We start from the raw sequence: 14,450 nt of genomic DNA, 5'->3' as shown, positions 1-14,450 counted from the left end.
CTTTGTTCTTTTGACTTAGGATTGTCTTGACAATGCCGGCTCTTTTTTGGTTCCATATGAACTTTAGAGTAGTTTTTTCCAACTCTGAAGAAAGTCATTGGTAACTTAATGGGAATGGCATTGAATCTGTATATTATCTTGGGCCATGTGGCCATTTTCACAGTATTGATTCTTCCTATCCATGAGCATGGAATGTTTTTCCATTTGTTTGTGTCCTCTTTTATTTCATTGAGCAGTGGTTTGTAGTTCTTGAAGAGGTCCTTCACATCCCTTGTAAGTTGGATTCCCAGGTATTTTATTCTCTTTGAAGCAATTGTGAATGGGAGTTCACTCATGATTTGACTCTCTGTTTGTCTGTTATTCCATCATTCTCAGCAAACTATCACAAGAACAGAAAACCAAATACCACATGTTCTCACTCATAGGTGGGAATTGAACAATGAGAACACTTGAACACAGGAAAGGGAACATCACACACCGGGGCCTGTTGTGGGGTGGGGGTAGGGAGGAGGGATAGCATTAGGAGATACAGCTAATGTAAATGATGAGTTAATGGGTGCAGCACACCAACATGGCACATGTATACATATGTAACAAACCTGCACGTTGTGCACATGTACCCTAGAACTTAAAGTATAAGAAAAAATTAAAAAAAAAAAAAAACCCATACTTTGCCCAATTCAGTACTCTTCTTTAAGTATCAAGAAAGGAGCTGGGTTGAATTATGGTCTGGTCAAAAGAACATTACAAGATTTTGTTTTTAATACAAAGAAACACGGTGAAAATGGATACTTTTCTATGTTGGTTGCAAATGTGACTCACTAATAATCATTAGTAAAAACAGATTTCACAATTTTTGCATTTTAAAATATTTATAATTAAGAAAGGAAAAAGTGCAGATATTCTCAAACACTTAATCCTTCATTACTCTTTAGTTATATGGATTTTCTTTTGTTTTCTTTTAAACAGGGCCGTTCCCACATTTCCTGTATGCCAGGGACTGTTCGCCGTTGGAACTACCCGTCTCCCCTCTGCATTGGTAAGGATGCACCTTCTGTAACTCTGCTGCTGTGCACACACTATGAAGAACAGGCCTGCTCTACTCTTGGGTGTCAAAGGATGCACTTTTAAATTTCTTAATTTGAAAACATGTGTTATATAATAATAGCACATAATGCAGTAGAGCAGAATGACGAGTGTAACCTGCACCTTCCCCACTGAATGTGGCAACTCCGTCTTCTCAGTGTGTCTGGGTCAGCCCGCACAGACCAGAGGCAAGACTGCCTGCTCAAGGCCCTACACCAAAATGGCATTCATGTCAGAAGGCCAGTTTGTTAATTTGTGGCAAAGAAGGAATGCAGCTGGTCTGAAAATCTGAGTAGTTTTCTGTATAGACCTTTAGCCTCAGAAAAACAAGTTCCCAGAAACAAAATTCAGAATGACAGATTACCCATGGAGTGATGGAGTATTTCATGTTGGAAACAGCCCAGCGACTATCTTGTGGATGAGTTAATGGAGGCACAATCAGCTGACTTCTTTAGGAAAAGGCTTTCCAGACCTGTATTTAATGCCTTGAGACTCACTAAACTGTTAGCATAGATGATGTGATGGGAGCTTAATGATTCCGGGGCATTGTAGGTGGTGATCACAAGTCCCTCAATACAAAGGTTGGTGATGTCAGGGTGACTTTGCTCCCCATCATTCAGTCCCCCAGCTTCACCCATCACCTATTTGTTGTAGCCCAACTCAGAAATCTTTACCTGTAGCTCAGGTGACCATCCAGCTTTGCAGGTACTGTCTCAGCAGGATCATCATTAGTTACTTAACACTCTGTACCCCCAACCCACATACTGATTGGCTTCTCCAAACCTATTGTTGTTCTCCTGGATCTACTTCCTCTGAGAATGCCATTAGCAGTATCCTGCTTTTTTACTTTTTCTTTTTCTTTTTTTTTTTCCTAAACAATAAATCTGGGTGTTACCTTAAATTTCTTCCTCACTCCCTAAATCCAAGTGACTTCTCACTTCTGTCACCCCTTCCACCTGAATGTATCCTCCCCTGTGATTCTTAGCGCCGATGCCCCATCTTTAAGATGGCACAGTCCCCTCCTAAATTATCATCTCCATGGGATCCTAACCTACAGCTCCCGTATTTAGCCATACTCCAGCTTTATCACAGGAAAGAGACAAAAGGAAACATCGGCAGTACTGATCTTGTCTTTATTTAAATTTGTCATGTCTTGTTCATCATACATTTTCTGCCTTTCTTTTGATTTTTTCCAAATATTGCATTAAAATATTTATTGGAGGATTTAGTCACCCTCTCGAATTTTGCACTGGAGAGAGTGTCCTCTCCTCAATGCTGTCTGGGCTCCCACCTGCAGGTGCAGTGAATCATCGCTACCCTGGGCTACCACCACCATGTGCCTGACTTTACTTCCTGCAGAGCTCTGATGATATCGCTCTTTACTTTGCCCTTCTACAATCCCCAAAGGCTTTGGTAACAGAGACATGCACCACTCACCTCTGTACCTTCAGCACGTGGCAGACACTCAAGAATTTCAATTAAAGAATGGCTAGGGAATGAATATCAGAGAGCAGGGATCATTCTAATAGTCACACTTCTGGGGGCACGTCTTTATTGTTCCCCACAGTCTTCCAACACTCAAGTATTGCTGGGGGTGTGCTCAGAACCCGTTTATCTCCAGACAGTCAGCCTCAAGCATGCCATACTGCCAAATGGTGTGTCAGGAGAAAGTGGTCAGCTCCATATGAATGAACATTAGCCATTTTAAAGGCCACAAAATAGCCTTCAAGTTGCCCTTTGAGCTATTCACATTCTGTTTAGAATTCATTTCGACGTAGTGTGGTGTGGACACCCACAAGGAAAGCCAGGTAATTACTGTCTGTTACACATTCTTCTGACAGCCTAATTTCCCCACATCTCAAATCAATGTAGGTATTCAATGGTTTTTAGTAATACACAATTTAACTGCCTTGCATGGGATGCAGATGAAATTGTGTAGCAGAAAATAAAACTGCATGAAACCTGTAAAACAAACAAAACTTCAGCCTTTATGATAGTCTCATCTAGGAGAGATGCCTGTTTATGTTATCTTCCCTGTATCATATTTGCTTACAAGTGAAAACTATACCTTAGTGCCCAGTGTCTTATTTTTAAAAGCTATTTCTTGGTAAAAATAAATGTCTAGATTAACATGTCAGCTAAAAACAAGAGCTACTTGTAGCGACATTTAAAATCCCAGCCTTGATTTGGAAGGAAAAAATTAAAAAATTTTAAAAAGGAAAAAATTAAAACTCCTTTGATTCATACAGAACATCAATCTGCCTATTTCTCTTTAAATGAAGAGCCTTCCCTTAACGTCAGGAATTGAAATATTTTAAACTTCACAATGAAATCAATTCTAAGCAGGCATTGAATCAAACAATATGCCTTTGCTGTCACTTTGTATTACACAATGGGATTTTTTTTTAAATAATTAACGTATATTTGCAAAATATAATAGGCTTTTCTCTTTTATTTAACATTGTAAATATTAGCACATGTTGAAGTTATGTCAACTTCCGTAATTCTTTACAGGGTATACAAGTTTTTTCATTGTTTAAAAACTCACACATGACCCATGATAAAGCTCAAAGACCGATTCTAGAGATTGAAAGGTTTTTTGTAGCTGTTAGCTTTAGATTACTCCAAACCGGGGAATTTTAGAAGGAGAAGTTCAAGAGAGATAATATTTTACTTATGAGCTCCTGGAAATCCCATGACCTGATTTTGAAAAATACTAGTACTGATGAAGACACTGTATATAAAACCACTTCTCTGGAGGTGAACATATCAAGCAGTGTTCTCAGAGCTTAACCAATATTGACTATTTTGAATATTTATAACAAGCCCCAGAATGGTCTTGTGGTTTTCTAGGGCCCTACAGCTGGGTGAGGTTCTCGTCACAGCAGGTGGCCCGGGCCCTCCCTGTCTCACTGCACCACAGAGCTCTTCAGCACCGTGTGTCTGTGTCCTTCAGTCAAAATTCTATATATTCTTTCTCCCCCTCCAAATCAGGAATCCATACAAAATGAGATGTATAAATCCAGTAAAATATAAGGTCTCTAGCCATTTCATAAAAATAAATTCCTTTCCTTTTACAAAAACCATATTTACCAATAACTCTAAATACACTATTTACCTATAAGAAAGGGTCTGGCATGGAGGGAGCTTCCCAGGCAGGAGGCAGAAAGTCAGTCCACAACGTGACGACCACACAGAGATGGACACTGAACCAATCTAAGACATGGCAAGCCCAGTAGCCTTAAAATGTCACAAAGGGCCGGGCATGGTGGCTCAGGCCCATAATCCCCGCACTTTGGGATGCTGAGGCAGGCAGATCTCCTGAGGTCGGGAGTTCGAGACCAGCCTGACCAACATGGTGAAACCCCGTCTCTACTAAAAATACAAAAATTAGCCAGGTGTACTCGCAGTCACGGGTGCCTGTAATTCCAGCTACTAAGGAGGCTGAGGCAGGAGAATCACTTGAACCCAGGAGGCGGAGGTTGCAGTGAGCTGAGATTGCGCCACTACACTCCAGCCTGGGCGACAGAGTGAGACTCTGTCTTAAAAAAAAGTCACAAAGGAAGAAAAGATGGATATGCATCTTTTGCGAGCTCTGTTTTTATGTTTATCTATTGACTTGTAGTTTTCTAGATGAACAACAGCAAAAACAAAGGATTATTGTAGCTTTAACTAAGGTCTCAAGTAATTAGGTGATTGTTGCGTGTTTGACAGGAGATGAACCCAGGGTTCAGGCCCGTGATCAGTTTCGCATCACACAGACATTTGGTCTGTGTGGGACACAGACACCCGTGTTGATGATGCCATCTATGTTCAGGTCCTGGGCCAGCCCCTTCTGCAGGGCTGCCTCAGTCCTCAGCTGAAGATATATATAGGTGTTTGTATTTTATGATTTACATTTGCATGTGCATGCGGAAATCATGCTAAAATCAAAAGGAACTTTTTAGTAATACCACGTTTACTGGTTCTGTTGCTTTCCTTTTTTTTGTCATTGATTCGGCCTTTTTCATTCATGTCTTCCCTGTAGTTGTGTTAAAGAAAAGGGGTCACAATTCAGACCCCAAAAGAGGGTTCTTGGATCTCGCGCAAGAAAGAATTCCGGGCGAGTCCATAGAGCAAAGTGAAAGCAAGTTTATTAAGGAAGTAAAGGAACAAAAGAACGGCTACTCCATAGACAGCAGCCTCGAGGGCCGCTGCTTGTCCATTCTCAGGGTTATTTCTTGATGATATGCTAAACAAGGGGTGGGTTATTCATGCCTCCCCTTTTTAGACGATTTAGGGTAACTTCCCCACGTTGCCATGGCATTTGTAAACTGTCTTGGCACTGGTGGGAGTGTAGCAGTGAGGACGACCAGAGGTCACTCTCATGGCCACCTTGGCTTTGGTGGGTTTTAGCCGGCTTCTTTACCGCAACCTGTTTTGTCAGCAAGGTCTTTATGACCTGTATTTTGCACTGACCTTCTATCTCATGCTGTGACTTAGAAAGCCTTAACCATCTGGGAACGCAGCCCAGTAGGTTTCAGCCTTATTTTATCCAGCTCCTATTCAAGGTGGAGTTGTTCTGGTTTAACACCTCTGACAGTTGAATATGCATATCTACTGTCACTGCAGGTCACAGGAGCCCTCGGGGAAAGGGTATTACTGCTAAACGTATTTAGGCATGCCACTCAGATTCACTGGTGTGTCTTCAGCACAGTCAGCAGCTGCATGGACAAAGTGCGGACGGAAGCCTGGCCTTGCAAATGCCTGGTCTCTCCCACAAAGAAATCGCCTTGAGAGGTTATACTTTAAATAGCAACACAGTTGATGCTGTCCAAGACTTTTCCAGAATTATGACTCACACCACAAAAATACACTTTTAAATGTTTGTAACTCACATTTTTCAACTTATACAATGTTTGAAATCCAGAATATGGTGCCCTGGCTTGAGCAATCACCATATTCACTAGACTTGAGTTTTAGCTATTTCTTATATTAAATTACAAATAAAGTGTTTCAGCCTTGATGATGATTAAAAAACAAAAAGGCTTCACTACCGGTCCTAGGGAGCCTCTAAAAGAGGGCTTCCAGAAAACATTTTGTTTAAAATATTTTGCATAATGAGAGCATTGTTAGAATAAAGCCATTTCCTTTGGGCTTCCTGAAAAGAAGAGGCATTATTTGCATAATTTTGGAATATAAGAAATTATTTTAATAGGTTACAAATGGTCAAAGATTGGAATTTCAAATGCTTCAACTTATATCACTGGGCACGTTTGTTGTAAAATCAGTTGTGTTTCTTTATAGTCAAACCTCAGATACAGTAGCAAAACATGTGAGTCGCCAAGATAAGGCAAGATGTATGAACTTATTTCACCCTCTCTCACAGCATAAGATTTCCTGGGGAGAAAGTGGTTGCAGTTAGCTGCATTCCAAAATTGAAAAGCTATCTGACAGTCATGTGTCCTGGCTGAAACAGGTTCTGGAAGCAGATGCAGCTGGAATGACCTTCTGGTTGTACTGTTTACCAGGCATGTCACTTTAGGCAAATTTCTTAATCTCTTCCAGGCCTGGTTTCTTTGTGTGTAAGAGGGGAATGGTCATCCTTTCAGGGTTGTTATGTGAGTTAATCTATGTGATGTATATCTAGGTACAGTAAGTACCACATAGTTAGCAATCAATAAATAGGGACTAAGACTACCTCTCAATGAATTGCAGCTAATAAACTGAAGTCTATTTGATGCCTGACTGCAATGCAGACATTAAATGGACTAATCTTTACTGGGAGCCTTTGTGTACGAGGAGAAGATGGATCTTGAAAAATGGTCTTTATTCTAAAGCAGTTCACTGTCAGGAGGGAGAGCACAGCTCATAAATAACTAAGGCACACAGCACTGTATCGTGTGCTGTAATTAGGGGCAGAATTCAACTCCGAAGACTTGCTGTTTCTCAGCATAGTTGAGTGAAGCAGGTTGAAGCAAAGATTCCAGGGAGGAAGTGAGGACCCGCAGGACTGACATCTTGTCCACTTAACAGCCACCTGTGGAGGGACGCTGAACACTTTGGGCGGTGTGATCCTGAGCCCCGGCTTCCCAGGTTCTTACCCCAACAACTTAGACTGCACCTGGAGGATCTCATTACCCATCGGCTATGGTAAGTGAAAACACTGTCCATTCCTAAAAGTTCATTTTTTTCATTTCCATCTCAGAAACAATTAAGCAGAATAAAATGCCTTGTTCTGTTGACGTAACTGTATCTGTAACTGAAAGTGGCATACAGATTTAAATAAAGCTTTCGCAGAGTAACTTTGAGAGTGGAAAACTTATTTGAAAAATCAACTGAACCATGCAACTCTTTTCAAGGCAAATTAAATTGGCCGAATGATGATATGGTAGGCACACAGAGTGCAAAATGTAGCATCCCTAATTCAATTATCACTCTCTTTATTTATAATAACGCTTTTTCTAATCTATCTCTGGAAGTCAATAATGGTTATTGTTTCTTCTGGATAATTTCGAAGGTTTTTTAAAGGTTATGACTCCTTTTAAAATAAATATAAAACAAATTTTAAGACGTAGTATGGTTTCATACATTTTTATTATATATTACATTGTTTCCAGGTTAATAAATAAGTTGTTTTTTAATATCTAGTTATTAACATTCAGGTTATTCACCTTAAATAATTTATAAATTTAATTGTTATGTATACTATTATAGAAGCTTTTTCCGGCCTCTCTTCAGAAATGCAAGGTCTTTGTGAAATTTTGATCCCCTCTCACGCCTTTCCCTGTCTGCCTCCCGGTTTCCTTCGTATTTTAGTTATTTATTTGGGTCTCCCCTACCTGTGATTTTCTCTACAGCACTCACTCTAGGTAGACCAAGTTAGGTACTCAGTGAATGTCCTAGGGCAGAGTAGCTGGGTACTACTGTACTAAATAGTAGCTGAATGATGAATGAAAGAATACAACCGTAAGTAGAAATCACTGCCCTGGAAGATCACACTCTTTTTTTTTTTTTTTTTTTTTTTTTTTTTGAGATGGAGTCTCGCTCTGTCGCCCAGGCTGGAGTGCAGTGGCCGGATCTCAGCTCACTGCAAGCTCCGCCTCCCGGGTTTACACCATTCTCCTGCCTCAGCCTCCCGAGTAGCTGGGACTACAGGCGCCCGCCACCTCGCCCGGCTAGCTTTTTGTATTTTTTAAGTAGAGACGGGGTTTCACCGTGTTAGCCAGGATGGTCTGGATCTCCTGACCTCGTGATCCGCCCGCCTCGGCCTCCCAAAGTGCTGGGATTACAGGCTTGAGCCGCTGCGCCCGGCCGATCACACTCTTTATTCAAAGCTTCTGCTTTTAGAATCTGTGCCCAGGATGGCAGTAGCAGGAGGAGTGAGCAGTCAGGGTGGGCTTGCTCAGCAGAGAGTGGCCGGGGAATAAACAGTCGGAGTGACAGCCCTGCAGGCCAATCAGGCACCAGACATGGGAAATGCAGTCAACCAACATGACCGTTCCACCACGAAAGAGTAGGACCGTGGAAGAGCAGCTCGACGGGGGTGACCTGTGGAGTCCATCCCCGCCCAGTTATCTGTAGGAGGCCACGTCTAGTGGTGGTCGAGGAAGAGAGAGACTCTGTGGAAGGGTTTTTTTAGGAGCCCCTTATTTCTCCCAGGTTTCTTAGTTTGCTAGTTTTGTTTTTTTCAATCATCATCTCTCTGAGCATAAGGCAGTGATTCTGCTAGGGCTAAATGAAACGGAGAGCTGTGAATCACTTTCAACAACATTTGCTCCACTGTTCCCCCAAGCTGGGCCCATCGTCCTTGCCATGGAGATCTGGAGACATGAACTTGTTGAACTAATCTTTGGAGTCAGGGGTTAAGAATGATTTCAGAGATATGGGTAACCCTGGATATTTCCACGGCTGCAGTGCTCTTAAGGACCAGAGCCCTGTTGGGCAAATTATTGTAGTCATGAACTTCAGAGAATGAGAGAAATCTGAGGTGAACTGCAGCGATCTCTGAAGGAGGTGTGGTTTTCTTGAATGAGTTCATCCACAGGAACCCCAGCTTCCTCATTTCTATACCTGAAATAGCTACATAAGGTTATGGTGAGGGTTAATTAAAATAATTCTGGCTATTGGCAGGCCGAGGCAGGCAGATCATGAGGTCAAGAGATCAAAATCATCCTGGCCAACACGATGAAACCCCGTCTCTACTGAAAATACAAAAATTAGCTGGGCATGGTGGCACTTGCTTGTAATCCCAACTACTTGGGAGACTGAGGCAGGAGAATGGCGTGAACCCAGGAGGTGGAGGTTTCAGTGAGCCAAGATCGCCCCACTGTACTCCAGCCTGGTGACAGAGCAAGACTCTGTCTCAATAAATAAATGAATAAATAAATAAATACATAAAAATTCCAGCTAGAAGATTAGTGCAGGGGCATGTGATAAACAACAACAACAACAAAAAAGTGAAACAGATAATAAAATCACCTAGTTGTATTTTGTTTTATTCTTCCAAATGTTTGCCACCTTCCTCTCAAAACTAACCGGAAACATTCTATGAATAAAATAAAATTGACATAAATATTTTCTTAACTTATTTTTCCAATGTTACTATTTTATCATTTCTGACAAGGGTATCATTTAGTATATTTTCTTATTTATTTATTTATAAACTATTGTGCGAGAGAATAATTTGGGAAAAAACTTCAATGAAACCAAATTGTCTAAATTCATATTTGGGATCTATAAACCTAAACTGTTTAAATAAGATTGAAATGAAAATTATGAAATATCTTTAAACTGATGTAAATCTTTTAAAAATTTGATATTGCATAGCATGAGGGTTTAAAGAGGATCTGGAAGAGGAGAAAAGAAACTTTATCATCTCAAATCCAACAGGCATAAAAAATATTATCCGTAGCTTTTTAGAATAGATGTAGGTATGCTTCACAATAATTTGTTATAGATTACATTTGAGTAATGTGCCAGGGTTGCCTCTGATAAATTTTATAACCTCTCAATAGTAACAGATGCGAAGTGAGAAATGGGGAGGAGAGGGATGTGAGTGGCCATGTGTGCCCTGATATGGTCAACATTTGAAATGATGATGTCCCTGGTAGGAGTTCTTTCTAGGGCTTACATCATTTTTGAGCAATTTGCAGAATCTGAGAAAATTTTACTATCTAGCTTTCAACCCCACATCGTTTTTTTTTGTTTTGTTTTTTGTTTCTGTTTTTGTTTTTTTTTTGAGACGGAGTCTCGCTGTGTTGCCCAGGCTGGAGTGCAGTGGGGTGATCTTGGCTCACTGCAAGCTCCGCCTGCCGGGTTCCCACCATTCTCCTGCCTCAGCCTCCTGAGTAGCTGGGACTACAGGCGCCTGGCACCGCGCCCGACTAATTGTTCTGTATTTTTAGTAGAGACGGGGTTTCACGGTGTTAACCAGGATGGTCTCAATCTCCTGACCTCGTGATCTGCCTGCCTCGGCCTCCCAAAATGCTGGGATTACAGGCGTGAGCCACCGTGCCCGGCCCCCACATAGTTTTATAGTGAAAAACATTTAAGTAAATTACTTCTATATATTCATGGCCTTCCTTAATTCCTGCCTCTTCTCCCTCGTAATATCCACTACCAGAGCTTCAAGTCTCCCTTCTATGCACATGAATTTTAAACCAACGTCATGAGTCTTGTTGTCAAATGTCAAACCACACTTCGGTGGCATGTGAACGATTTCATCTGAGTCAGATTCTCCTGTTCAGTTCCTAATTTATACCCACAGCACTGCGCAGGTCATTTCTCTTTCTCTGAACCTTATCTTAGTCTTGTCAGCAAGCTCTTCTCAGAATCTCCCAGATCATAAGCAAATATCAGCTAATATCCTTGGAAATTTTGAGGAAGTAAGTTTGGGGTTCAAGCTCAGACGTCTGCACTTATAAATCAAGCACTCACTCCAGAAGTTTCTTACGTGAAACAAAATGGGAATATAGCGGAGGTGACCACAATTATCTTGTAATTATGACTTCTCCCCTTTTTGGTCTCTCATGTTGCTTCCTATTAATAGCCAAACCATAAAGTGATTCTGGAACATTTCCTGTGGTTACAACTCAGAAAAGGGCCCCTTATTTCCCAACGGGACAAACAGGGAGATTGGGAAAGTAGACAGATATTTCAACTGACGTCACACAAAAAAATATCTTACCAGGATGATGCTGTTAGGGTGATCTTGGTGATCAGGTTGCAAAAGAATAGCCAGAAGATATGTCTTCTTTAATACTGAGAAAAGACATAGATGTGATAGGTAGTTCACACGAGTAACCATGGTAGAGTTAACCAGCTCCCTGTAAGGGCAAATGGTGCATTGCTATTACTAGGCTGCCTCTCCCCTCCTCTGTGTTCAGAGGTTTGGGAAACTGTGTTAAACAATGTTTCCTTTGAAGTATCACTGGAAATTTCACCAAGAAACAGACATTATGGGAAGCTTGATTGCCTTAGACCCTAAGAGAGTGTCATTTGTATCTACTTAAACTTGCAACAGTAAGTAACAAGGAAAATGACTGCCCGGCCAGGGTGCTCAAATTTTATTGTGTGCCAGAAGCCTCAGTGGAGGTTGTGTTGTTACAATGTAGCTTCCGGTGGCCTGTTTCCTAAATTCTGATTCAGTGCCCCTGGCTGAAGTAAGAAATGAATTTGGCATCTTCCCAAAGCAACTCCAGTTCCTTGGATGCTGGAGTCAAACTCCTCCAGGAAGCCTTTCTCCAATTTATACAAGAGTACTTTCAATCAAAATAAGATGAGGAATGCACAAAAAATTTCACAATATTCTTATAAATATTATTTAAGAAAAATTGCTTTCGTGTAAACATATAGAAATCATGAGATTTTGGCAAGTTGAAAATAGAGATAGAATATTATTGAGTATGAAACAGCATGACAAATCAAAACTCCAAAGTGAATTACAAAAGAAAAAATGAAAAATTGTTCTAGCAAAGCTTTCTTAAATGTAATTTCTAGGCTTCAGATTGTATAGCTAATATCTGAACATACATATGTGTCCCCTTGGTTGTCAGTTTTGAGATTTGGATTCTCAGGGCACAGCTCTTCTACCAGTAAGCGTGCTCCTCCAGTTACTCTGAGTAATAACACTTATCCGGAATACAACACGTTATTGCCATTTCTTGAAGAAAAATATATGTGATGTTTTTCACCTTGGGAGGATTTTATTAGGTATTACGGATCTTCCCATACAACAGGATAAGCGTGGGATTGCCTGATCGATTATCTAATCCAGGAGTGAAGCAGTTGCCAGTTTAGTCAAATAATTCTTTTGATTAACTCTACTCCCAGAGCCCATTCGCATGGATCGAGCCACAATTAGAATTGGTAAAAGCATAGGGACATGGCTGCTTTGGTATCACGTGGAAATCATCCTGCCTCATTTTCCTAATTATTCATTCCATGAACTGAGGCAAGGTGTTTTCTACACCCTGCCTCAGTAACCCACAGTGACCCACACAGCCTGTTCCTCAAAATGACCAAGAGAACTCTAGCCAAAAGGACTGAGGCAGTTGGCAGCATAAGCTGTGGTTGCTCACCATTTGGGGCTCTGAGTTGAGCTGAGTAGAAATCTTAGTCCTACCAATGAGTACACAAGATACCAAAATGTTTTTGAAACTTGTTTCCTTATTTTTAAAGGGAATGTCATAAAATATCATTCCCATAGGGCTATTTTGAAGTATTGTAAATGCATGACATAGGACATTATTTAAGTGCTGTTTTTAATAGCTAAACCAAATTCGAGTTTAGTTATCTGGTAGCTAAACCCAGTAGTTGTGTGCCATTTTCTTTCCTTTTCACAGACTTGGCTGGTTGTTTTGTGATGCTCTGGCAGAACTCAAACAACTCAGGATTTCTGTCTCTGTTTTCTTGAGGGTGTCTAAGGGCACCATGTACAGAAATGCAACCAAGATTTCTATCTGCCTTACTCCATTACCTTTTATACTTACAATCTACTGCACTAATCGTGCACACAATGCTCTCCAAAATTACCATGCCATCGGACTGTCTAGAAACATAGGGACAATATAAAAGGTTCTTTAGAATGTTCAATAAATTCCATAGGTATTAATACTTTTGCTATATTTTTATTACACACAGAAGGTGCAAAACAGAGCAAGTAATATTCACAGGTTCTATCAACTAAAGACTAAGGTTTAACTCTGAGATCATGGTCACATTACTATTCAAAGTTTTGTCAACGCCAAAGGCAAAAATTCTCTGTGCAGGTGACTTGTCACAGGCACTTAATTTTCAATATGTAATCACAATTGGATAAGAGAGTACTGCGTAAATTCCACCAAAGGTAAGCATTCAGATTTTGTTGTTGTTGTTGAAATAATATATATTTTTTAGTACTTTCTGAGATAATAGAAGGATAACCAGGTTTGCTTATTTTAATCCTTTTATTTGGGCTTTACAATGTCAAACTGGATGCAATTTGCTGAAAATTAGATAGCTAAATAATTCTATTTTAAGCCAGATTAGAGTTGGGCTCTGTTCTATTTTCTGACATGGATTAGGTAGTTTGATATGTGGCTGTATAATTTATCCTGCTTAAAATGGTAATTTTGCTCACAATATTATAATTGTCAATTCCATTTCCTTTTCAAGCTGAATTCCAAATCAGTAACAAACTACTTTCACTGGATCCTGTACTTTTGAGACGTTGAACATCCTCCATTTCTTTGCACCCTGATCCCTTTGCAAGTTGTTATCTTTCGTGACTGTGCCGGCTCATGAATTTCAAAATGTGTTTCTGGATAAATATGTCTAAAGTCTGCATGTGCACATCCGAAGTGAGCACATTTCCACCCATTTCCCTACCATGAGATATTAAGTGTTCCAGTCTGGCCCCAGTGTTCCTTTCTGGTACTCTGGGCATACATAGAAGTGCCAGCAATTCAACAGATTGTTTTCTGTTACTCTTGGGTCAGCTTCTTGATTCCGCCTGGTTGTAATTAATGTGAGGAATGTCAATAAAACTCTGTGGAGCACGTGGATTCAGTGTTCATAAGGCAGTCGCACAAACACACATGTGCACACACAAATGCATGCACGCACGCACACGCCACACACACACACACACACACACACACACCCCTACTCTTTAGTATGGTTTATTTATTAGTAACAAAATTCATTTTTATTAGATTCATAGGCCATACCATCAAACTGTGTTTTTAGCTCAGTAGTGGGTAAGTGGACAGGCAGATCTGGATATGCCATTGGCTGAGCAGTCCAGGAGCTCAGGTGTCACAAAAGGCAGAGGAGACAGCTCCAAACCAAGGGATATGGGAGGCCCTGGACCCCCTCCCTCCCTTTACCCCCTTCCTCCCTTC

The 14,450-nt window shown here is 40.7% G+C and overlaps 1 protein-coding gene across 1 annotated transcript in view; it reads left to right on the top strand.

Moving 5' to 3' along the window:
- CSMD1 (CUB and Sushi multiple domains 1) overlaps positions 1-14,450 on the top strand; it is a 2,081,403-nt gene that overhangs the window by 1,856,643 nt on the left and 210,310 nt on the right. Inside the window, exons 39-40 of the mRNA XM_011937546.1 lie at positions 970-1,039; positions 7,102-7,218. Of these exons, the coding sequence (XP_011792936.1) occupies positions 970-1,039; positions 7,102-7,218 (187 nt within the window). The remainder of the gene's footprint in view (positions 1-969; positions 1,040-7,101; positions 7,219-14,450) is intronic.

This window comes from Colobus angolensis, unplaced genomic scaffold, assembly GCF_000951035.1.
Source record: "Colobus angolensis palliatus isolate OR3802 unplaced genomic scaffold, Cang.pa_1.0 Scaffold165, whole genome shotgun sequence".
Lineage (NCBI taxonomy): Eukaryota > Metazoa > Chordata > Mammalia > Primates > Cercopithecidae > Colobus > Colobus angolensis.
Note: the sequence above shows the minus strand (reverse complement) of the source record. Positions and strands in the feature narration are given on the sequence as shown.